This window comes from Tupaia chinensis, unplaced genomic scaffold (assembly GCF_000334495.1).
Source record: "Tupaia chinensis unplaced genomic scaffold, TupChi_1.0 Scaffold000511_1, whole genome shotgun sequence".
Taxonomy (NCBI): Eukaryota; Metazoa; Chordata; class Mammalia; order Scandentia; family Tupaiidae; genus Tupaia; species Tupaia belangeri.
In genome coordinates this window covers 786,427-812,797 of record NW_006160024.1, presented here as the reverse complement: position 1 = coordinate 812,797, position 26,371 = coordinate 786,427, and the positions used below count along the sequence as shown (strand labels likewise).

The 26,371-nt window shown below is 48.7% G+C and overlaps 1 protein-coding gene across 1 annotated transcript in view; it reads right to left on the bottom strand.

The window, feature by feature from the left end:
* ACOXL (acyl-CoA oxidase like) overlaps positions 1–26,371 on the bottom strand; it is a 391,620-nt gene that overhangs the window by 70,089 nt on the left and 295,160 nt on the right. Inside the window, exon 16 of the mRNA XM_027774989.1 lies at positions 8,562–8,632. Coding sequence (XP_027630790.1) covers positions 8,562–8,632 — 71 coding nt within the window. The remainder of the gene's footprint in view (positions 1–8,561; positions 8,633–26,371) is intronic.

Genomic DNA, 26,371 nt, shown 5'->3' with positions numbered 1-26,371 from the left:
TCTTTCCCAAATAAAAATTCCATGAGAGGGATTATGGGGGGTGGGTATTGGTTGAGTGGGCCTTGCAGAACTTTGGCACAGACTCGGCATTTATGGGGAGATCTCCAAGAATGACAGGCGGGGGCATTCCAGGGTCTCAATGGCACAAGATACAGGTGTGAGAGAAAAGCATTTGTTGCTGGAAGTGTAGGTTTCAAAAGTGACTTCTAGGTCCCCAGTAACACGCTCTCCTTATTAGATATAAAGGCATCGAGACACAGTCTTCCCATGAGCCAGCTAGTGGAAAACATGACCTGGCACATAACAAGTCTACACTACACATGTGTTAAACAACCTATCCTGGGAACACTGCCAGCCACACACTCCCTTCTTTCTGGTTGGTTCAAGCTTGCAAGGAGAGAAAAAATAGCAGGAAAAAAAAAAAAAAGCAGTCAAGAGCGGGAACGTACAAAGTCTGTCTTTCACAGCCTAAGGCTTGCTTTGCTTAGCATGAAACCTGTATTCATTCACTTTGTATGTCCCTGCTCAATAGATACCAAATGTCTGCACTTCATGGCAGAAGCTGCAAGACTGGAAGATGTCACAGCAGAAACAGCAAGTGTAGGCCAGAGCCTGTATAGGAGGGTGTGGGCAGTTGGGGTGAGAGGGAGGGGCTTAGGAAGGAAAACACATTTAACAGACAAGAATGGAAAGTTATTGTGTACAGTAATGTCTTTGACTTGTTTGACATGTAATGCATTTGTGCTTTGAGAATCCATATTGTATGCTATAAAGATATGCAATGATTAAATGTAAGTTTTTTAAAAAAGAAAAAAAAAAGCAGTCAGAGAGGAGGGGCTGGTTGAGAGTAGGTGGGAAGGCCCCAGGGGGAATAAAAAACACTTATCAGGTACAAGATTGAGAAGTTTTCTGTTGAAAATGATGTTGAATGGGAGCAGTAGGTCACATAATGGCTACATCGCTGGACTACTACATAGTCAACTGTGGTTCAAGTCCTGGATCCGGCAGTTTGAAACTCACACAAGGCATGTGTGCGTATGTGCTCAAATTCCAAGAAGAGAATGGAGGGGAAGGGATTGTGGCTGGTCATCCCCCCAGAGGGGTAATTTCTTTCTTTCTGTCTCTCTGTCTCTCCAGCAAATGCATACATACCCTATAGCAAAAAACTCTCTCTCAAAAAGAAGAAAGAAAATGATGTTTATGGTAATATCCTTGATGTGATGGTTGCTTACTGCATGCATACCTTGAAAAACATATTGTGTGCTACAGAGATGTACATGATTGAATGTAAGTTACAAATCATAAAGTAAATTTTTTCTTTCTTAGAGAAATTTTTGCTACAGGGCTTGTGCTTTTGCCAGAGAGACAGAGAGAGAGAGAGACAGAGACAGAAAGTGAGGAATCACCCTGAGGGAGGACGGGCACACCACAATCCCTTCTCCTCCAGTCTCCTGTCAGGATTTTGGCCATGCATGCACACACACCCGGTGTGAGTTTTTAGCCGCCAGGTCTGAGACTCAAACCATGATCAACCATGTGGGAGTCCAGCCACATAACCATTATGCCATGTGCTGGTCCCATAAAAGAAAAGTTTTAAAAGCATTTCTATAAAAGCAGTCGGCAAAGGCTGGATTTCAGCATCACAGCCACGGCCACCCTTGACCATCTGTGCTAATGTCCTTCAGAACTAGGCCCGCAGCATGGCAGTTAAGCATTATGCAAACGAAGCTGGATGCCACACAGCTGACCAGGCTTTGAGTCCCTGCCCCCACAGCTTCATGCCAGGCATACATGTACGTGCCCCATCTCGACAGGAGACAGGATGAGGTGGAGGGAAAGGACTGCAGGGTGACCAAGCCCCAGTGGGGGTGCTTTCTCCCTCTGTCACCCTCTCGTCGTGCATGAATGCATGTGCACAGGCCCTCTGGTATAATAAAAGAAAAAAAAAGGAACAGGGACAGAGACTGACGCTACTCCTCCCGCCTGGGCTGAGTTTGAAAACTCACTCAAGCCCTGAGAGAGCACCCCTTTTTTCCTGTGTGGGACGCTGATCCCATGACTAGTCCCAGATGACTGAGTGGTGGCCGTAGGCACGTCTGGTCTCACACAGGACATGTGGTTCACAATGGACAGCCCTCTCACCTTGACTTGAGAGGCTGCCTGGTGGCCTGGAATGTTCTAAAAGGCACAAGGCCAATATGGGCTCCTTGGGCATGAAAAAGGGGCCACCTGCAGAAAGGGGGACATCGTAGTCAGCCCTGTGTACGGCGGCAGTGTTCGTGACTGCTGGCTGCTGGGCTTGGGGCTTAAACTAGCTACCACCTACACGTGTTGAGAAAAGGAAGAGAGAGCAGTTAGAGTGCAGGAAAGAGGGAAAAACCCCACCTCGCCCACTTGACAGGCTCAAACTGCCGCTGCCAGCCGCCTGTGAGGCCGGGACAGTCCCCTGCAAACACCCTGCTTACAGCGCTGGGCTGCCCTGGTGAGCACCCTGGGAGAGGGAGGGCACCGAGGCCTTCTCTGAGCAGAAGGCCTGCAGACGGCGTCTGTGCAGGGGCAGTCCACTTCCAGGACTGGACACTAAATCACGCAGTTACTCTCCTTGGCCAACCACCAAGGAGAGGGGAGGAGAGGAGCTATGGGAGAAGTGAAGCAGAAAGAATCTTTGCGACAATAGCAATTTAAGAAATCCTAGACAACCAGCCTGCTGGGATGCTTCTAGACCTTCCAAGGGGGAGGTGGGAGGTAAACGGGAGAGCAGTCATGCAGAAAAGGCCCTTTCCCCTCAGCACACAGCACCCTCGGGCTAAAGCCATTGTTTTTCTTGAGAAAACCTTCATTTCTGACAGGATTCTTCTACCAGGCTAGGAGAAAATGCCTATTTCTGGAAAAAGTTGTGCTTGGTCAACTTGGACCTCATTCGGAGGTCTCTGGTTTCAGGAAGGACTTTAGTGTGAAATTTCTTAGAGCATCGCTAGGGAAGGGGTTGCATCTGGCCAGACCACATGGGCAAGGTGTGTGTGCGAGGGAGGGGCTTGGCATCCTTTCTTCCATGTCTGCCCAGGTCCCACTGCGCATTGCAAGGCAGCACTAATACTTCCGGGGCCAGCAGGTAGTGGAGGATAGGGTGCTAGACCCCATGAGGCTGACTATGTGGTTCCAGCCCTGGACCAGATGGCTTAGAAATCATGCCAAGCACGTAGGCATGCATGAGAAGAATGGAGGAAAAGGGATTGTGGCAAGGCCATCCCCCCAAAGGGTGCTTTCTCACTCTCTTTCTTTCTCTGACGAGTACACACACCCATAGCAAGAACTTAAAAAAAAAAAAAAAAAAAAACGTTAAAAATTAAAAAGGAAAAAAAAATATTTATGGGTGGTGAGAAATGCTGAGAAAGCTGCCGGCCACATTCAGCCCTGCACACCCCCCAGTCGATGGAGCCTATCTGGGGAGTCGTCTCTGCGTGTTTGCTCAACCTGGGCCTCTGCACCTGGCTACCGTGCCCCAGCCCCCCTGTGGGCCCTTGCATGGACGGCTGGGTCAACACCCAATATGAAACCTGCTCTGTGTGTCTTCTCAGACCAGAGCGTCATCTGTCTCATCACGAGAGAGGCCTCCCCACTCAGCCTCCACGGAGGACAGGTGGGATCCGCTCTCCCTGGTGTGTGGCCGCCTGACGTGCTGTCACTGGGTAGAGAGTCAAGGCTGTGCTGTGCAGGAGCCCAGCGGCTGGCTTGTTTACTTCTCCTTGAGTAGGCAGTTTGGGTTTTGTTACTGTTTTCAGCTGTAAATGTGGTAGGGTATCAGATTCCTCCTACAGAAAGGCCTGTGTCAACCTTTCCATGGTGTCTCTAGCCAGAGGCCTGGGCAGGGTGGCCATGCTGGGCCTGCAGAGGGGCTGCAGTGAACAGAACATTCTAGTATTTGCTCAGTGTCACTGGAGTGGGGAAGTCGTGCTTTCAGTTCACAGAAGCCTGTGGTCTCAAAGGGCTACTTTCCCTAGAGCATCCTACTCACTTTTCCGGCTTGTCCAGGAGGGCAGTGGGTCCCAGCAGGTGACAGCCCTGGCAAGTTTTAGTCCCGGTGAAGACCCTGGCTGGGGCTGTCCTCCACCCATATTGGAAGCAGCAGCTCCAGGTATGTGATAACAGAACAAGGAGGGGTGATCATGTCCTCAGTATAGAAAATGACCGTCCAAATGCAGATCGCACCAAGAGATCTGTCCTTTGCCAGTTTCCATCCTAAAGAGAGGGAATAACCTCCAAGAGGGGCCAATCTGGTGGGAGTGAGGGCAGTAGAGTTCAGACCAATCCCTGAGAGAGAAGCCTGGCAGGCTAGGGAGAGCCATTTTTGACCTTTGTTCCTATGAAGGCTGGCCACGTGCCCTGGTTTGTCTGGGACAGACATTGTTTGTGCCCGTCACCCAAGCTAAACCTTTAGTGGTGTCAGGAAAGTGCAGGTTTGGGTAAGGAGAGAGGAAGTTAGGGTTGGAAGCAAATCTGAGAGTGACCTGTGGGATGTGGGGTCCCAAGAAGGTTGATCTGGCAGCACCCAAGGAGAGAGGTGGTGGAGGGCCGAGGGCTCCACTAAAGCACGTCAAGGCCTGGGGCTGTCGGCAAGGTCGTCATGCATTGCCTCAGTGTGGATGTTGGAAAGGTCTTTGGGGTCCTCTGAGTTACCTTCTGCTTGACCAGAAGAGGACACTAGGCTAAAGAAGATAAAATTGACCTGCCCGAGGTGGCACACTAGTTTCTGGCAGAGTGGGGACAGAAACTGGACCCCAAGGGATCAGGCTCAGGTGCCCTTTTCTGGGTTTGAGGCTGGGGGGTGGCTCGCAGCATGAAGACTCTGTTGGTGGTCCCCCCCAGAAGGACTAAACAAATAAATTTTTAAAACATTAGTAGGGCCAAAGGCCAGCCCCATAGCTGATTGGTTAGGAGAGCTGGCTCCCATATGGCTGACTGCAGTTCAGATCCCAACCTCAGCAGCTCGGATCTTGGGTGTGTGTGCATGCATGCCCCACATCCTGACATGATGGAGAAGTGGAGGAGAGGGGATTGCAGCACGACCACACCCTGTTGAGGGGTGCTTTCTCTCTCTGCCCCCTCTGTCTCTCTGTCTCTCTCTAGCGAGTACACATACCCTCTGGCAATGAAAAAAAATCGGCCAAGTCATTTAAGGGATCAAAAGCTTTTTCTGATTCCAAGAGTAGCAAAATCTCACTGCAAGGTCGCCCTAACACCCTGTCTTACCCCCCAGCACCTTTTTCCAGGCCCTTCATCGGGATAGAGAGGCAGGAAACTGTTCAGTCAGTGACGGCCTTGACCTCTGCTGGGAGGATGGCTAACCAAGTCATGGGAAAGCTGCCTCTCCCCGTCTCACAGCACGGGGGGTGATGAACAAGCCACAGCGTGGTTCCGTGGGCCAGCCACAACAGAGCACCTCGTGGTTCCACGGCAGTGTCACCTCTGTGTGCTCTCGTGGTGGAGGGACGGGGTGGTGATTTCTCTGGCCATTTGCTCCACTGAGTGGATGTACCAGGAAGAAGCCCAGCCCAGTGGTCCATAGACCCTGGCACTCTGTCCCAGTTTTACCACCTACTAACTAGCTGTGTCATGGTGACTAGTGACTTGTCATTCTCTTGCTCTACCCAGTCCCCAGGGGAAGGCTCTGGCTCTGCCCTGTCCAGAGCCTCGCTGTGCCTGTCTTGCTAGGGGAAGCTGGCTTCGGCTCCACCCACACTGAGCAGTGTACTCCTCTCCTGCTCCGACTCGGAGCACCGCGTACTGAGCTCCTGCACAGTCTAGAATGAAGTGTTTGTCCTTGGGTCTCGATGTCCTGTGACCGTGTAAGGATGGAACAGTATGGACACAAAATATAATTTTTAAAAATATCACTTTTGGTTCAGGTCTGTGTATTTGGCCCCCTGTACGTTTTCATGCGGTTCAGTGGATCACTGCATTTATTGCAGGTAATCTGCCAGGGGAACAGCTCCCAGAGAAACCACCACCTGCAGGCTGACTGTGGCCAAAGCGACCTGAGTAAGCTCTCTCACTCGACGTCCACAGAAATCCTGCACACCTTCGCCACACCCACGCGGTGCCCTCTGACATGTGACATTAGAAAACCTCAGCCTTCTGAAATAAAAATCCTAACAGTTTCGGTATACATGAGCTGAGCACACGTTTTGGTTCAGTGAAACTCCTTTGATGAAGCCTGTTCAAATGTTTCCAAGAATTGAGAGAGCACCTACAGAGGCCATCCTTGGTCGCTGTGGTCGCACAGTCTGCAGAAACCGACAGGGAAGACAGAACATCCTGGCTGTCCCTGGAGATCATACACATTCCAGGACTCCACAGGGCCAGGCTGATCTTCCTCCCAACCCCAGACTGTTCGTTTCTAAGCAAACGCTAGGAAAGCTAACCCAGGACAGTATGAGAGTCAGCGAGGACGCAAAACTATGAGGGGGGTGTGGGCAACGTTTCTTCCCCCCGCCACTCTAGACATGAAAAACTCAGGAGAGGGGGCCAGCAGGTGGCATGGTGGTTGAGGTGCTGGACTCTCACCTGGCCGACCGCAGTTCTAGTCCCAGACCTGGCAGCTTGCTTTCTCACTTTCTCTCTGTCTCTCTCTGGTAAGCACACATGCCCTATAGCAGATTAAAATAATAATAATAATATATTTAAATTATTATTCTTTTAATCTCGGAAAGGCGCTATGGTATCCCAAATTGTATAAGCCATGAGGACAGCAGGAAGCAGAATTGGAGGTGTGTTCCTCTTCACCCCACACCACCTTTGGGGTGCCCACGTCCCATCTAGATGGGGTCACTATAGTACCTGGTGAGGGACAGGAGTCTCATCTTCTGAAAATGGGGAGAGATGGATAGTAGGAGATGGACATGAGAAGCAAAAAGTAGCAGGCAGCAGGAAAACATGTCAGCCAAAATGGGGAAAAGAGCCAAAAGGGGTCGGGTGCTGGTGCAGCGACAGGGCAACTGGACCCCCTAGGGAAGGTCCTGGGTTCAGATCCCAGAACCTCCCTGAGCATGCCAGGCTCACACGTATGTCCATGATCTGCACCAGCTGGGACTGGGGTAAAGCCCTCATTGGGGGTGCTTCTCTTTCTCCTTCTCTAAGAAATAAGCAAATAAACTTTGGAAGTAAAAGCAAACAAAAAAACTTTTGTTTTGTTTGATTTTTTTTAGCATCACCTTGAACAGTGGTAGGGTGGAGGGGGTGAAGAGGTGAGTCTCTGGGGCCCAAGGGCTGCTTCAAGGGCACCAAAAGCCAGCCTGCACCCAGGAGAGACCCAGAGCAGGGCACGGACAGCCATGTGAAGAGAACTCAGAAAGCAGGAAAAGCTCATGTGGCTGGGTGGGCACCCTCCAGGCCAGTTACCCGCCAAGGACGCCGGCCCGTCAGGGCTCCCAGATGGACCCAAGTCTTGGTGTCAGCAGCACTTCTTAACTATAAAACTGACATCACTGAAAGCTTAAAAAAAAAAAAAAGGCAGGCCAAAAATATCACATCTTAAGCAAATGAGTTGAAAATCCCTGACAGTGATGCCCTCTTTTTTTTCTTTTTCCACTCATTTCTAAAGTCAGAGGACACCTGGTAAAGAAACCGGTGATGAGGTAAAAAATGCAATTCCTGACACCTGTGGTTTCCTGATGGTACGGAATTCAGGTGACATCATGGAACTGCACATACCTGCAGGTCAGGGTAAGTACAGTGCCTGGGCGGAAACACGGGTCCTAGCGATGGGAGTGTGTGTGAGTGTGTGCGAGTGTGCGCCTCTGTGATCTGCTGCTACCTACTGCTTTCAGCCTTCCAAGACCAGGCACTTGTTACATTCATGCGGGCTGCCTGCCAAGTTTTCCCACTTTTTTCGCTCACCTACATGTGCAACCGAAATGTATTGGGTCATCTGCAAAGTCACGATGCATTTCTGCATAGAAAAACATGGAAAAATGCATCGTAGCTTTTCTGATGACCCGACGGGTTATACCACAGCTCGGCATGTGCCGTGTGGAAAGAAGCAGAACAATTGTTACCGAGAAGAAAAGTTCATCTTCCACTCAAGGGCAAGGGACCCGTGACACGAGGGGCCCGTTGCAGCGGTTACTACGCACAGCCTAATTTGTGCAGCATTCCCTATGGTGACGAAAGCGAGGCTGCGGCAGACTCAGGACGTACAGAATCCTTTGTCTTAATTAAAAAGTACGGTGGGAGACATGGAATTTGGCCAAGCCTCATAAATTTGCTAAAAGAATCAAGACTCTGTCAGATCAGTTTAAATAGAACCAGCGGAGCCCTCTGGAGAATTAAGTAGGTTCCCCGCTAGCAGTTGACACCCACTCTCCTGTCACTTCCTGCGCTCCCCGGACAGCGGTTGTGCTCATTAACCAGCAGTCCTCCTACCCGCAGATGACAAGTCTATCCCTGAGGAGCACGAAATTCAGGGATGATAAATTTACTCCCACTTGTAAAAATGAAACTCTCCTCAGGCCAATAAAAATGCTACGGTCTTTAGGAAATAAGCATCTTATCTGATGACCTACCTTCATTAGCAAAGCCCGGTCCTCCTGTTCAGGGCAGCGCCTCACCGCCAGGGAGAACTGCTCTAATGCAACTGGAAGAGAAGAAACAGGACATCAATGCCTACCCTCAGATTCTAGGCACTTTTTTTGTTTGTTTTGAGGGAGATTTTTGCTATAGGGCGTGTGCTCTCACCAGAGAGACAGAGTGACAGAAAGTGAGAAATCACCCCCCAGGAGTTATGAACATGCCACAGTCCCTTCTTCATTCTTCCAGGACTTTGGGCACACCTGTACATACACCTGGTGTGAGTTTTAAGCCACCGGGTCCAGGATTCGAACCACGGTTGACTACATGGGAGTCCAGCAACATAACCAGTACACCATCTGCTGGTCCCTCCAGGCACTTCTGGTGTGGAGGAGAAGGCTGGTTATAATGGATAGAAATGACAAGTCATCCAGCATTCCTGGGGACACTGTAGAGCTCCCCATATGTCCCCTGAGTGGGTCAGGCCTCCATCTGGTCAACTGGGATGATTACGACAGAACACAAGGTCTTCATTCTCAGCAAAGCTCCACCTTAAACTGCCAGGAGGTCCTGGTTTCAGACACGATCAGAGCCAACCTGTGGCCCCAAAGACCCCCCCCCCCATATCCCCATTGCCTATCACCACCATCGAGAGCATTCCACCTGCCTTTGTAAAGCTGTCAGAGCTGGATTTTCTATCTCAGTCTTCTACAGCTTCAACTCTTCTCTTGGTATGAGCATGACATGGTTTCAAGTGTTGCCTTAAGCAAACCCCAAAGTCTCCCCAAATGCATCAAGTCATCTTTGTCCAACTAGTCTTCTCCAACAGCATGGTAGAGAGAAACCCCAGGGGCTGCAGGATAATGTCTTAACGTTCTATTTACACTGGCCACGATGGTGCCAGACAGTGGTGCGGCAGCAAATCACAGCACTCTGCAAGCTTGCCTACATGGGAAGGTTCCGGATTTGCACACAGAGACCCCTTTAACATGCCAGCCACATGTGTGCCAGTGATCCAGGGATGGCCGAAACGGGGGGGGGGGGGATTATGGCTTACAGACTTTCTTCAAGGTACTGCCTGTCTCTGCCTCTCTCCCTCTGTCTGTCTCTTGCTCACAAAGAAAAGAAATAAACTTTCAAAAAAATTAAGTCGGTCACGAAAGCCTTAGGAATGATAAGCTAGACGATTACACTCCCCTTCTCTCTCTCTGTGACCAACCTCCCTTCTAGGTCCACTTGCATGGACAGTTCTCACTTTGGTCTAGAAAAGCTCCAAACCAGAGTTGTCTTCCCTGGAGGCTGTTTGACTAAATTGTTTCACTCTGGAAAATGCTCCCATGGTTCCCTGCCCCTTTAGATTTGATCATCTGGCAGGGTTTTTACTAAGGCTTTTATCGAATGAACTCATCGAAATTAGTCTCTAACTGCTACACTCAAAGCTGCATTCCCTCGTTACCCGTTCTATTGCTCTCTGCTGGGGAGAGTGTTACGTCTTGCCCATGAGCAGAGCAAAGCTCGGCCCTCCATTGAACACAATGGTTCTGCCCACCCAGCCGACAAAACCACTGACGACCCCCGGGTTCCATCCCAGCCGTCACAGACCCCATAAGCTGAGTGGAGCTGAACCCAGTCCCAACACTGAGGGACAGTCTGATTCTATTGTTTTGACCCTAAGGATGACTGCAAGTCATGTTTACAAATACAGGTATTTTAAAGAGGACTATATTAGCAATAACTAACTTTCATTGATTAGAATGGTGTTTGTGTAATTGTTTGTAGTATTCCATGTTACCGGTAAAACAAAATTTAGACCACTTTTATGATGACAAAATTAGTGAAATCTTAACTTGCCAATTGTATTTTCTGCTTGTTATATCTAGCAAGTCTACATTTCACTCTTACAAAGATGAAGAGTTCCCAGCTTCAACAGAGGGATCAATGTTCCCAGCTTTACATGTTCTTTATGTGTTTACATGTTCAATGTTTGTGTGCATCCAGTCTTCAACTGGCTAATGCCAAAATTAATTCCATAGTCTTAGTTCATTTATGGTGCTGTAACAGAATACTAAAGACTGAGTAATTTATAAAGAATAGTAACGTATTTCTCACAGTTCTGGAGGCCAGGAAGCCCAGGATCAAGGTGCTGGCATTTGTTCTGGTAAGGGCCTCCTCCTATGTCCTTAAAGGCAGAAGGCAAGTGAACCCAGTGCTCTGTGAAGTTCTTGTATAAGGGCTTAATCTCATTCATGAGGGAGGAGCCTTCATAGCCTAATCACCGCCTAAAGGTCTCTCCTCTTAATACCATCACATTGGCTATATCTGAATTTTTGAGGGTAGATATTAAAACTATAGCACAAAAGATCTACAATTCATATTTTTTTAAAAATAAATGAACTTTGCACCAAAGAGGGACTCCATAGAAACTTGCAGAATGAGATAAGAGCCCATGCTATATTGTATTCTTCCCAATGTGTTTGCTCTCATCCATTCAGAACACACCAGACCATGAGGCAGTAGAAGCAAGAACTCCCTCCCCCCAACTCTGTCACAGTTCTGTTTCAGACTTTTGCAGCTATATGATTTGGTATGATGAAATATTGAATTCTGACTCCTGTCTGAGATGAGTAAAGAATAATCTACAAATTCAAATGTTAGGTTTTCTTCAGATCATTTTTGAAAGGTGGCTATTTCATTTAGTAACAGCTTACGCTGTCACTTAGGATCTTGGTGCCGTTCCTAGAAATCAAACCCCTTGCCACTTGCTTTCTTGGAGGGCTGATTCTCAGTCTCAGCACTCTCCTCCCTGTGGTGACCCACAGTCACACCTCTAACTGCCCATGCACTGGGCTCTTCCATGACATTTTGAATTGTTCACAAGATGTTGCACCCCGTTCAAGCTACCTTGAACTCTGTGCGTCCAATCCATACCTGCTGACTTCCATGCCATGCCAACGCTTTCCTGCATTTTCCCATTTCTGTGGGACTGTCACCCACCAGCTGCCGGGTCTCCTAGCCCAGGTCTTTGATTCTTCTCCCCGCTCCCCCACCCGCTGTCACTGAACCTGCTGAATTTTATTGTGTGAGGTCTCAGACGCACTCTTTTCACAGCCACAGTTGCCACTTGGTTCCTGAGATCCTTCCAACTCACGCCCTCGCCAGACACCCAGTCCTCCTCTCTGCCGCCCTACCTGCTGCTGCCACCACAGCAACCCTGGTCTCCTGGGGTGCTCATGCTATGACTCCTCTCTTCAGCCTGAATCCTCTTTCCCGGTGCAAACCACCCTGATAGCACATCACTACCGTTAGTCCCAGGCTTGGTTCCCAGCCTTGCAGTCCCCTCCCTGTCTCCTTCCAGGCTGCCTAGATCTCCACCTTCTCCTGGGCCCAGTGGTGGAGTGCTCACCGGCATAGGCTTATAGTCAGGCAGAAGTGACTTTCAATCTCCGCGCTGCCACAGTCAGACGTGTGTCCTTGGGTGGTCACATGCCCTCACTGGCCTCGGTTTCATCAGCCACACCTGGAGACAGATGCCTGCTTCCTGGAGTTGGTGTGAGGATGAAGGGGTCGACAGCGCCTGGCAGAGTCCACTTCCTCTGTGTACCTTAGGAAGCATCCTCCAAGTTTCCTCTGCCACACGGACTTCTTTCCATTCCCTGTGTTGGTCTGACACATTACACGCTGGGCTTTATTTCTGCCTCTCCTCCTTTCCTTTTGCTTGCTTTCTTTCTTTTGTCTTGTTCTTTCTTCTTTCTTTCTTTTTCCTTTTCTTGGTGTATGGTGTGTGCACTCACCAGAGAGAGAGAGAGAGAGAGAGAGAAAGACAGAGGGAGAAGGAAAGTGAGAAGTCATTTCCCTCCTTCCAGGAGGATGGACACATGGCCATTCCTTCTCTTCCATTCTCCATTCAGGATTTGGGGTACATGCATGCATTAGGTGTATTTTTTTAAACTGCCAGATCTAGGACTCAAATCACTGTCAGTCATGTGGGATCCAGCCACCACTTGACGGTCTGGGTTTTTTGGGGTTTTTTTTTAACCAGTTTTTTTTTTTTTTTGAGAGGTTTTCACCATAGAGTGTGTACACTCGCCAGACAGAAGAGAGACATAGAGACAGGAAGCGAGAAATCACCCCCCAGGGGGGATGGCCACGCCACAATCCCTTCTCCTCCATTCTCCTCTTGGGATCTTGGGCACGCACGCACACGCGCCCGGCGTGAGTTTTAAGCCACTGGGTCCAGGACTCGAACCGCAGTTGACTACGTGGGAGTCCAGCGACATAGCCATTATGTTAACTGCTGGTCCCCTTGAACCAGTTTTTGAGTTTTAGACATATATGCCGCCCTTAGCTCAGAAGTGGGCTCAGAAGACAGGCCTTTGCCTCGGCCATCTTGTTTGACGCATATGATGTCCAGCGTGCCCCAAGCTATGACTCAGAGGTGTGGAACTGGACTGAGGTGCCTGTATGGGGCAGAGGCCACATGGAACAGCTTTCCCTTACTGGTGTCTGAGTGTCATGAGGCAGACCCCCTGCAGCTCTTTCTCCACAGACAGCAAATACCAAATGCCAACCTGAGGACAGAGGCTAAACAGAGCAGAACCCCGTCTGTCCCGGTAGTGTCCCAGCACCTGGGAGGTTAGCATGATACATGCTCTTAGGCCGACAGTAGGTTTCTCTCCCACCACTGCCCCCCACTGTGGTTTCCTCCAAATCCCCTCCCGCCAGGTCTGCACTGGCACTTTCCCTGGTACTTCCTCATCGACAGCCGAGGGGGAGAAGCATCATGACAAATGGACATTTCACTCCCTTCTGCCTCCCCAACTTAGAAATGGAAAAACCTAAATGAAGCATTCGGGGTATCTACCGTCCTCCACTGTCGTAGCTGACTCAAGGGGCTGAGTGCCGAATAAGAGTGAGGTAAGTAGCAAAACTGGCCCCAGCACAACGCAAGCTCTCCCTGGACACAATGACCTTCCCTAAGACACTCTGCATGGAATCACTTTCTTGATTCAACATCTACTGTTTTAACTGCTCTTCAGTGTTCTGGGGCGGGATGGTTTGCTCCCGTGGGAGGTGCCAAGGCGTCCTCCTGTCTGAGCACAGCTCAGCTCTCTTCGGTTGAACCCTGCTTCCATGTACGAAAGGTTGACCTAACCACAAAGGCAAACAGGAGACCTTTATTTTTTTTATTGTATTGTTTTTCAAGTTCGTTCTTCCTTTCTTTTTTAACCGTAATCTTCCCTTCTTTCCTTCTTCCTTCCTTCTTCCTTCCTTCTTCCTTCCTTCTTCCTTCCTTGCTTCCTTTCTTCCTTGAGCAAGACAGAGAAAGAAAAGACATGGCCCTCCCCACGGGGTCTTGATGCCATGATCCACTCATTCTCAGCCAGCCCGGGCTCAGGAGCTCACACACGCCCATGTGTTCAGGGAGGTCTCCAGGTGCAAACAGGTGACCCTCTCGTGTGGGTCAGCCTCGCAGCCACCATGTTGTTTTACTGCCACTGTCCAGCCCCAACAAGAGACTTTCAGATAATAAGTAGCTTTGAGATTGGGGAGAGAAGTTATTGGGACATATTTAAAGCAAAAACAAAAAAAGAACAAAACAAAAAAACTTGATCCAAGTAAAACAAATGATCATTTGGGAGAAAATGATGTAGACCAACCCAAATGAAACACATGTGCTTCCTCTCCTGAACGTGTGTTGCAAAGAGCTGGCAGGTAAACTATGTTCAGCTGCCTCGTCCCCTGCACTCACCTTTGCCAGGTAGGTATGATCTTGCCAAATGGGAGATGCCTAACACTCAGGGAAACCATGATGCCTAGAATATGGTATGTTGCAAATAGGGGAGAGTAAGAAGTAAGATAAACCACACGCACCACCCCACCGTAGTTATTTTCCTCTCTGAAGTATTGCTGGTTAGATTGGGAAACTATCACTAAGTTAGCACTTACTTCTGGTCCTAATTAGGGCCTGCGCCTGGGGTTGTATCACTCCCAAATTCTTTCCCAGGTGGTTCTTTCAGCTGCTCTCTCAATTCCTATGCCAAGGCCCTAGGTCCTAGGGAGTCACCTTTAGAGAGATCTGTCCTGGCTTTGTTCCACCAGGAGTCTGCAGCCCACTTCTCCAGGTAACACACACTCCAGCTCTCCCAGCCTGAATGACTTGCACCTCTTCCCACACTGTGCTGCTGAGGGACGCAACACACCAGCGATTGCACACCTGGACCCATGGGATGGCCGAGGGGCAACTGTTTGCAGCTGTGTGGACAGACCTCGGATGTCTAAACCAGAGGATCTGCATGGCGAAGGATGAAGCTGGGGTTGCAGGGAGAGGAGGTTAGGCAGAGAGGCCACTTTCCCCGTGCTGCAGAGCCCATACAACTTCCAGGAGTCAGAATTCTCACCTCGAGTCTAACCTTCTGGCTGGGGCAGGAAGACACTTTCTATTTTCTTCAACACAGTATGTTTGTGCTGTTCTGCGGGGCCCACACGGGAGGCACAGGCTCCTGTTGCCGGAGAAAGACCTGGCACTAGAACACCAGGCTCCCTCAGCCTCTTCAGAAGCCAGGCTCTGTCCCTGCATAGAGAATGTTGTCGCAGTTGTCTCCAGACTGCAGGAGTATGAAGCGTTCACCCTGGGTATGGCAGACAAGAGGAGGAAACCAGCCTTCTCTTCACTATCACAGTGAACACAAGTAGCCTTCACAGAAGTGTGATGTGACCTGCCCTTGAGAGGTAAAGGGTGCTGGCATATGTCACGGGACTCCAGACAGCTTTGCAGAACACCTGTTAGTACTGGGTCTTGCAGCAGAAATGTTCACCTGGAGGAGTCTGGGGGTCGAGCAGCCCTGGAAACCGTGCCACCTTCTCTGGGAGCAGAGGCTCCTTGCTGAGGCTTCCCTGGCCCCAGGAGCAGCAGTATCTCCTGGCAGCGGGTCCTCGGGTCTAGCTCACCCGGTGCCCATGCCAGAGGCTCTGCAGGGGCTTTCCTCCCTGTGCGTTCCCTTCTCCATGGATGCCGTGTCCTGCAGCCTCTCTCCTCACCAGTGTGTGACAACTGCTCTTGCTCATTTCACAGCTGTCTGCTACTCTGGGCTTCTGAAGTCCCCCACCCACCTCTTCTTCGCAAGGTACCAGGGAAATGTTAAAAGACAGAGAAAGGGAGAGAGACCAAAGGGCTCCGTCTTGCAGAAAGAACTTGAGCTTTGTTTTTGCAGTCAACACAGAGGTGAAAAGGGGCCTGTACCTTCTTGGGGACCAGCCGTCATGCTGGGTGGACACAGCCTCCTGTGCAGCACTGAGACGTGCTGATGGCGCAGCTGATCCCCGAGGGACCTCAACCCCAGGGCAAGGCTGCGGCTCACTGGTTGTCCAGTCCCCAGCCTGCTCTGTCATGCCCACCAGCTCACGTCCTCCATTCCAGAGAGCAGCAGAGCATGGCACAGGTGACCGCCCCTACTGCACCCCACAGCTGGAAGCCACAGGAGCCAGCGTGAGCCTCTTTGCTGGCAGACAAGTCCTCGCTGTCTAATTAAGTCTCAGCCCTTGCCAAGGGACAGCCTCCTCCAAGATGGCGATGAGGCCACTTCTCCATGTGCACAGTCCTTTCAGCCCCCAGAGCCACCCCCTTGGTGCAGAGCTTTGTCCTCAGGCTTGCTGGTCACACCCACTCTCTACCCGTCCCCAAGCTGGGTCTCTTTCTCCAAAGCACCCTGACCTCCGAAGCCTGGAAATGACCCTCAAGGGAGCCAAGGCATGACAATCACTCTCCAGCTCAGCTCCTTCCTGAGCTTCCCACTGTGCCCAGCAGAGGCCGACTCGGGGTGCAGCTCAGCACACCCGCGACTCACCAGGTCACTTCGCCAGTCTCAGGCGCTCAATGCTGTTTCCGGGCCTCTCCCCCAAATGTTTCCCAAACATTCCACTTGTGTTCCCTGAACAAACCTTTCCCTTTGTCACCTCTACCTTTGTGGCCTCTTCCCATGGGTCACTGCCACGTCCCCAACTTTGGAATCCTACTTCAAGACCCACTACTGACAGGCGTTCTGCAAAACCGTCCGGGAGTCCTGTGACACATACAAGCACTCTGTTCCTCTCAGGCGCTGTCATAGCACACCTGTGTGAGGGTACTTGGGTTCCTGTCTCCCCTGTACTAGGTTGAAATGTATCAGACTGTCACACAGTGAGCTCAAAGTCCTGCCAACAGGAGATATTCAGAACTTTGTAAGCAAATAAACAAACTAACAAAGTAGATTTCACTGCTTTGAAATCGGTGAGGAGGAGGACGTGTCAACAGAGACTGTACTATTCTAGGCCAGCCAAAGCCCGGTTGGCTGGTGTCTGGGACAGGAACAGTAGTGGGGTCTCGCTGACATCTTGGAAGCCTGATCCTAGTCTGTGCCATGGGAACAAGATGCGAGTGACTGGCTGCCAGACTGAACATGTGGGCAGCTCCCAGAGGGCATGGGGGTATAAGGAGGGGCCAAACCGCTGCGTTGAGGGTCTGGGTGTGGGGGAAGGACACTGAGCAGACGCTGGTTTTAGGTGGAGAGACTCTTTAGTTTAAATGCCTGTCTTCATGCAGCAGTCGGGGTTGGAGGGAGGGAGCCAACCTCAGCTTCTCCAGAACATCCTGCTGCTTTGGTTTCCGCGTCTGATTTGATCCCATTCCGGAGGACCAGCTCGGGTCACGTGCTTCTTGCAAGGGGAAAGAAGAGAGCAGACTGAGGTCAGCTGCTCCCAGCCCCCACTGACCCTTTGCAGCTGGGACTTGAGCACCTCGGATGCTTAGGACTGGGCCAAGTGTCTCCTTGAAACAGCTTTTTCTAGCAGTTGTCAGAAAAACTCAACCACAAACCCACAGCCTGGAATGGGTTTGCATAAAATGTAATTGGTCTTAAACTGCTCAGGACAAGAACAATAAAGATATGCACAAGGTAAGGAGCTCTAGTATGCACAGCAGCCAGAATCCGTTCTGCATACTGAGAGACAGCGATTCTGAGCACGCCGAAAGCCATTTTCCCACCACGTTATACTTTTACTTACTTCATACTGCACCTACTGGTCTCTTGTACTCATGGACACAGACAAATTTTCCTTACAATTATAAAAATCCATGAGCATTTCCTTATTTCCCAGGCTGCAAATAAGAGAGAATTTCTGAGAGATTTTCAAGAGGTGCCTTCACCTATCTCTACTGAAACCAACATTATAGAAAACATCCCTCTCAAGGACTCGATATCCACTGTGAGATACAGAATCTATGAATTATAAAAAAAAGTTATACACACATTTCAAAACCTTTTCTACCAAAATACTCATACTTCACTTCCGTTTTTCCACAAACTTTATGAAGTCCCCTGTATACCAAATCCGGGGTTCTAAGTGTTGTTAGACAAAGGTGAAATACGGGGGAAAACCTCACTTTCAGTTCTTCCGAGGTCATTTTCCTCACCTAACACTCTGTGCCACTTTAAGCAGATAACAAAAGCCGTTCAACAATTACACCTCGGAGGATGAATACTACTTCTTTTTTTTATTCTTTTGGGTTCTCACGTTTCAAGTTAATAGAGCATTATGTTTTCTCTGCAAGTAAAGGCTCATAAGTCATAAGCAAAGAGAGGTAAATTCGTAAAGAGGAGACACTGGACTATTTTTCCTCCTGGCATTTGGGATCTATGATGGGTTAAAAATGATGTTTTTATCTCTGGTAATTTATCAAACTCGAGACTTCACAAAAGATAAACAGACGCACTGAAGAAAGAATACATCATCTTAATGTTTCCTTTTGACATTTTGGGTATCTCCCAAACATGCTTCCACGATTTACACGTTTAATTCTTGTTTTTAAGACACACCGAAGTGAAAATATGCCAGGAGGCACCTTTTCAGAAAATGGTCACATTTGAAACAAACATACAGATTATTTATAGACGAAAAACTCAAAGAGCTGAAAGAAAATCTGGCTGTCAACAGACAGTTGCTTTTTCTATGTTTTTCTCCTGTAGTTCATTTTGGGTTTTGTGTGGGTGGCTCATGTGAACTCAAAGGTTATTTGCTAAATGTTTCGTGAGATTAGAACATGTTGTCCTTTAAGACCTAAATTTAAGTTTATGTTTATTGCGAATACAGCTAACTTTAAAATAGGCAGTACAAAATAATACTTTTTGAACATAAAATGATACCTACAGTTGCTATAAGACTTCCTATGCTTCTGTTTTATCCACAGTGTGAAAGTTTTTATTTTTTAATCCTCTTCCTAGTGGAAAACTCACAATATATACTCAGTACAAATTGCTTCTTTGTTCACAATTCGTGTGACCTCTGCCCATCACTCCAGTGTTAATTTAACCATATTTTGAAACTGCTTCGAGGTCCCAGGATATGTAGTCAGCAGGGACTGTGGACCAGAGCTTTGCAGTAAGTCATGCAAGGTACAATTTTTCAGTCACACGTGGGAAACTAAGGAGCAAACACACATTTTAAAAGTGGAAAGGGCTTGTTATTCTTGATGCAGGTACGAGAAGCTCTACGGGCCCTGCCACGTGGGCAGAGAGCAGGAAGAAGCGGAATCTTGCTTCAGTTCCTTCTCGCTGTGTGGCCTTAGGTGACAATTTAGCCTCTCTGGGCCTCAGTTTCCTCAGCTGGTAGTGGGGAAGATAGTGGTTCCTTCCTCCTGGCCTTAGGAGATGAGTCACTCTGGCTGTGACACCCTTCACAGGGCCAACTCCCTGATTGCTCCCTGAATGTCAGCTGCCTGCACTGTCATGCAGCCCTGGAACTGCCACGCGTGCTTTTTCATTTAATCCTTACAGAAATTCTTTCTTTTTTGTTTGTTTGGTTTTTTTGTTTGTTTTTGTTTTAATTTTTTTCCTTTTATTATCATTTTTTCATTTCATTTTCTTCCATACAATCAATCACATTATTATTTGTCTTACAAAATGGATATTTAAACAGGTGACTATTTCTCCCTAGTAATCCTTACAGAAATTCTACGAGATAGAACAGAAACCAGAGCTACTCAGAGGCAAGTCCAGTGAGCATAGTGAAAAGCAGAACACGCCAACTTTCGTACAGGAAAGTGTGTGTTAAATAAATACACAAAAACCTGTGAAAGTTAAAGAAGGCTAGAATTCCCATCCTTCTGACATGGATCTGTTGGGAGGAAAGCCCTCAGGAGGTGAGGGGGATGCAGGGGCGGGGGAGTCAGACATGATGCCTCCAAAAGTCTATCTGGGCAAAGTTTTGGAGTTAGCCGGCCTGGGCTAAAGCCTTAACATGGAAATTTGCGTGTGCGCTCCCAAACACTCCTTCACCTCTGAGCCTTAGTGGCCTCAGTGGGCTTTGTGAGGTTGTTGTGAGGATTAAACCAGTTTTTGTTTGTTTGTTTGTTTGTTTTTGTTTTTATTTTTGTTTTTTTGTTTTTTTGGTTTTTTTTTTGCTATAGGGCGCATGCGTTTGCCAGAAAGACAAAGACAGGGAGAAAGAGAGATAGAAAGTGAGAAATCACCTCCCAGGGGGGATGGCCACTCCACAATCCCTTCTCCTCCATGTACCTCTCGGGATCTTGGGCATGCACACACGCCCGGTGTGAGTTTAATCTACAGGGTCCGGGACTTGAACTGTGGTCGACTACATGGGAGTTCAATGACATAGCCATTACGCCAACTGCTGGTCCCAGGATTAAACAAGTTTTGAGAGTCAAGCACTCAGCATGGCTTTGGCACAAAGGGAAGGTGCAATAGGAACAGCTGCCATCATTATGGCCGCCAACATACTGGTGCCCAAAAGACAAGTGGCATTTCATTAGCATCTGGGGCAAGTGCAGCAGCTCAAGTCTGTTCTTTTTATGTTAATTTATTTATTTCCTCCATGAGACAGACAAAGAGAGAGAGAGGGACTCCCAGCTGAGACTTTGTTTATTTGTTTTTTTTTTTTTAATTTTAATTTTCTTTTTTTTAAAGAAAGAGATTTTTTACTGTAGGGCAAGTGCACTTTCTGGAGAGACAGAGAGAGACAAAGACAGAAAGTGAGAAATCACTCCCCAGGGGGTATGACCACGCTGTAATCCCTTCTCCACTAGTCTCCTCTAGGGATATAGGCATGCATGCACACACGCCCAGCGTGAGTTTTAAGCCTCTAGATCCGGGACTTGAACCACAGTCAGTCACGTGGGAGTCCAGTAACATAGCCATTATGCCACCTGCTGGCCCCCACAGCAGAGCCTTTACACAGCAATCCCACCCACAGCTTCAGCCTCAACTTCAGCAGACCTGGATCAAAGCACACAGAGGCACCTGGAGTACACAGAGAGGCCCTGGAATATGAACCAAGGATGTTTCCCTAATGGCCCCAGCACACCACAGCGGGCCTAAGTTCTGTTCTTAACAGTCCTCCATGAAACTAATATTATTCAAGAATTAGACTTGGCTATTTTCTTTCATCTACTTTCCAGGGCAAGAGAGTTCTCAGATCATTTGTGATAAAAACTACTTCATGAATTGCCACTTCCTTCAAAGGAGAATAAGTGAGTAGAATTTCTAAAGATGGTTTTCTTCAGTGATGAGCACCTGCATTCCGGGGTGCTTAGGGCTCACAGGAGCTCTATCCTCCAGCCAAGGCAGTGGGATTGCACAGGTGGGCCTAGGCCCAGCTGACCCAAACCTCAAGTTTACCTAGGAAGCCATGGGGGGATGGTGAGGCTTCAGGGGGAACACCTCCATGTGACTGACAGACACAACCAGCAAGGGGACTTCCTCCTAGAGACGTTCCCCGCACCGTGTTCCCTGACAGGGAAGCATGAGGAAAGTAGTGTGAGGCTGCAAGGCTGCCTTTGTAAATTTCCTCCTTCCCACGTCTCATTGCTGATGAGGCAAATCAAAATGCAATTTAGGGCCAGCAGTGGCATGGTGGTTAAGGTGCCAGATTCCACATGGCTAACTTTGAGGTTTAGGATTCCAGACCCAGCAGCTTAGAAATCATGGCAGGCATGTGTACATATGTGCCCAAAATCCCAAGAAGAGAATGGAAGAGAAGGGATTGTGGCATGGCCATCCCTCCTGGGGCAAGGTGGCTTTCTCACTTACTTTCTGGGTTGACATATGGCAATGCTTCAAGTTCTATTAAATTCCTTCTTTCACTTCTTCTTTTTAAGAGTCATCCTTTATTTTAACACAAAACACCCCCTCGTCCCTACTGAAAATGCTTCGTGTCAGTGGGCACTGCCCTCAGACATGCCCTGGGATTCGCTGTCATCACTCTCCTCAACACAACACTGCAAGTGCAGTCAGAAAGCGAGTCCCCCTCGCCTTCTCTGCCTCCATAACTGGCTGCTCCCAGGTTTCCCAGACTTCAGTCATCACACACCAGTGTCCTGCACTCCCTCGACTCCCGCAGAGCATGCCATCACTGGCACTCCTGACCACTGGGCTCTCTAGGGAACGGCGACCATCTATGCCCAGGTGCAACTTCTGCTCACAGCAACTGCTCAAAGGTTGGTGTTCGGCCAAGTGTCTGGGACAGAGAAGCAAAACCTGGGACATCCCTTCTTTTCCCCAAGTCTGTGGGCTCCAAGATGCTGGGTCTACCAGGATCTGGCAGCAAACTGAGTGTGCCCACTCTTGGCTCACCAGATCTACTCTCTGGCTTCCACCACCCTCATATTTACTGGGTGTGAGACAAAGTGAAAGGTCAGCAGCAGGGGCAGTGGACCTGGGGCTCCCTCCCTCCCTTGGACTGGCTTCACGGGCCACACTGAGACTGGCTCACAGGCTGTTACAGCCCACACGGCACCTCTGGTCCCACCCCTGACACCCCTTCCCCAGACCTCCACGCCAGCAGTGAGAGAAAAACGTTGAAGAAACCAGTATTCAAAGGATAAGATGTGCTGACTTGAGACTCCCAGTCCCACCCCGGTAAGCTTGCCCTTCAGCCGAGAGGACGCGGGGTCTTGGGTGACTCCTGCGGTTGCGTATAAGGGGACGCTAAGTACCCAGACTCACGGGACTTCTGGCTGAAGTTGTGGTGTTTTATTCTTCTGAGCTTGCATAACGTAATATATGTGCAAGGAGGTGGTAAGCATCGTCTCATAATTTCTGAGAAGATGAATGCCGAAGCTAGAATTGAACCGAGGTGAATGCAGCTTGTATAAAGAATAGCCCCATTAACAATTGGGAGCAAAATGCTGATCCCGTGAAGAATACTGAAGTGAGCACTAATGGATAAAATTCAGAACTAATGCTTTAATAATGCATGCGATCATGTTTTTATTAACAAAGAAAGTCTTGTTCTCAAACAACTACCTCCTTGAGAGGAGTCTGAAATTAATCCCCGATAGGCAGAAATCCACACTATTATACATACTAATTATAATTACAACCTGCTCCTAATGTGAACATTCTAAATTATTAGTCGCTTTCTTAAGAACCAGGAAAGGGACTTCCTATTGCATAATGAGAACTACTCACAAGCTTCGAGAATGAGAAAAGCAAGAGAAGATTCTACACGGGGCTGGGAATGGTGGGTGTAATTTAGTTCATGAAAGTGCTTAGTCTCTCCTTTCTGTCTGGGAAGTGGTACACCCTTAGGGGTTCAGGCAGCACCGGGCTTCAGCTCTGCTATTTCTAGGGCAAGATAAAAATGGGAAGCACAGGAAAATAACAATTTATCATTGTAATAGTTACAGCCCACTTGAGACTGCTTAACATTTTTATTTCAAATATGGTTTCCCCTAGTCTTCAGGTGACAAACGGATACCGACGCCAGAAGGCTTTTATCCATTTGTTCCTAATAACAATGGCTAGATTCTGAGTTCCTTTTCATCTGGAGTGACATTGAAGTCTGTACTTTCACAGACTGAACCTTCCCTTCCCTCCTCTGTGCTCTTCCTTCGAAAGTCTCTGAAGAAAACATCTGGGCCTAGTCACCGAAGACAGATGGGGCCCTTCTACTTCTTCTCCCTTCCCCCGGAGACCTCTGCCAGACGGGCAGCGTGCTGTCTGTGTATATGACACGCTGACTAAATGCTTCCCGGCTTGCGCATGCCCAGCGTGTTCTGACTGCAGGACCGGCTCTGTGTCTGCAGAGACCTCTTCACAACAGGTGCACTTCTCTACTTCAAAACATTCCTAAATGCTGTCATTGAACTCATTCTTACTACTTTTCTTCTATTACTTTATACACTTAAATCCTCTCCATCTGACATGGAACTTGAGGCCGATTTCCTGAAAATCATCACTTTTGCTACCGTGGTTATTAACCGTGATAACAGAGAAATCCAGACTCGATCTGGATTTCTTCTGTGCTATCAAATCTGTATGTTTCCTCCTGAGATTAAGACCTCATATATGGGACTTAAACTGTTTAATACTCCTTTTTCTTCTCCAAAGTTAATGGGTTTCTTCCATGAGTGAGAGAGAGAGACATCCCCAGGGGGGTCCTCATGCCGGGATCCCCCCTCAGCCCCAGCCAGCCCGGGTCACAGGTAGGAGCTTGGCTGGTGTGCATGGGGAGACCTCAGGGTGCAGACCTCCCCCATCGCCCAGCATCTCAGTGCACCACGCCACTGCCACACCACCATGGCCAACCCTCTTTTTCTGCCTCTTAGGGAACAAGAGTTTAAAAGTCCTATTTTGGTTATGGGAATCCAGGTTTTCACAGAATAGTGACTAACAGTAATACAATCTTTTCCCCGAACACCAACTGTGGGTCAGGTGCTCAGGTAAGGGATTTAGAGCATCATCTCATTTAGTCTTTCCAACAGCCCCGGAAGGTCAAAGCCACACTGTCTACATTTTATAAACAAGGATGGAACTGCAGTTATGAGAGGCCGAGTAGCTCACTCACCTCCAGCTAGTCACACAGCTAGCAGGTAGAAGAAAAGCCAGGCTCTAAGCATGGCTGGCCTGACTCCATATCCTCATATGAGCTTCATTAGGCTCTCGACCAGCACAAGTGGACTGACCGAACAGTTATGTTTCTAGGATGAAGGTTCTTTGACCCGCTTTTCAAACGTGATTGCTCCTACGTGTTTCGAAGCTCTCTGCCTGCAGTCTGTGTGGTTCACCCTCCCATCCCAGGGCAGGCACCTCTGTGGTCAGGACACGATGCAGTGGAGGCGAGCCAGTGAAAAGTCGACACGCAGTGAATGAGAAGCCCTGGGACTGACTGCCTCCAGTAAGGGCCTCTTTTTTTTTTTTCACTTTTCAACCAGTCTTTAATTTTCAGTTTAGTGTAAGGAGGCACATATATACACACGAACATTAATTCAAAGAATCAAGAATGTGGAATATAAACATGTTCAGCAGACACTACTTCATGTATCTTTAAAAAGTACTTTAAAAGAACTTCATTGTTTACATGTAAAAGAAAAAAAATATTTTTGCTAATACTCCCACTTCCTTTTGAAGTATTCTCAACCAATTACACTTCCTGAAACTCCAATAGAATTCTTTTTATTATGGCAAGGGTAGGGGCACACATTGGTGACCAAAACATGGTGATGCCATGTTTTTTTTTTAATCTCTGCCATACTCCTAAATGTCTGACAAACAGTACGGTTATCAGATGAATACTACATTTTCAAATAGACCATAGAGACTGAGATTCTGCAGCCTAGTTCGAGAACCACAGTGTCAGTAAGGGCCTCTTGAGAGCCATTTCAGATCCCAGCTAAGATGCAGTCTGATGGACACATCTGGAAAATTAAGCCACCAGTGGAAGGAGATGGTTTACGTGCATGTCTTAAAGGGGTGAAGTTGGTGCTGAGTGTGGCAAGGAGTCCAGGGAGTAGGACACCCCTCTAGGCTCCAGGATCAGGACCTGGCCTCCATGACAGGTCACACTGGACCTCGGATCTCTCGCCAGGCCTGGGCGCACAAGCAGTCCAGGTAGTACGAGTTTCTGCAGCCTCCCAGTGTACTGTAATCCTCCATGGAGATTTTCCCGTGGGAGAGATGGAGTGCGTACAGATGACTCAGTATTCAGATTGTGATTGGTGATGAATGAACTGGCATCCTGGTTTATGTATCAGTCTACCCCGCGCCCCACAATTTACCACAGGGTGCATGCGCTCACCGGAGACCAAGAAAGGTAAGGAGAAAGTGAGAAAGCACCTTCAAGGAAGGATGACCATGCTGTAACCTCCTCTCCTCCATTCTTATCTTGCAATTTTGGGCATATACACATACACACTCAGCATATTTTTCAAGCCTCTGGGTCTGGGACTTGAACTGCACAGTCAGCCATGAGATCCAGATGCCTTAATCACCATGCCACCTGGTTGGCCCATGCATCAGCCATTTTGAGTTAAATTAAGATGAGTCCATTTCCCTGAGCTTGATATACTATGGGTGTACTGATGAAATTTAAAATTTCTGAATCTGCAAATGAGGGGACTCAATTCTGGACCTTAATGACTCCTGGGGAGAGAATTTTCCATCTTGTTTCTGATCCTCCTGGTCCCTCTTCTTGCTCTCCTCATCTTTCCCAGGGCAGAAGGCATTGCTCAATCAGAAACAGGGAGGCCAACACAGCAATGGCTATTCCAGGCTGCGGTAGGACACCGTGTGACAAGGCTGGCCCCAGGGTGGACTCCCATGGGGGTCCCACTTTCTACCCTATAGGGAACCTATACCCCCCACATGCTGTCATTCCAGCCTTTACTTTTGAGTCCTGCTTGTGTCGGAGGCTCAGTCAAGGGCCGAAGAACTGAAGTAGGCTTGGAGATGGGAACCGGCCAGACTTGGCAAACCCAGAACACTTGCTCCAATCCAGCTCTCAAGAGAGCTCTTAGGGCGGGTCCTATGCATTCCTG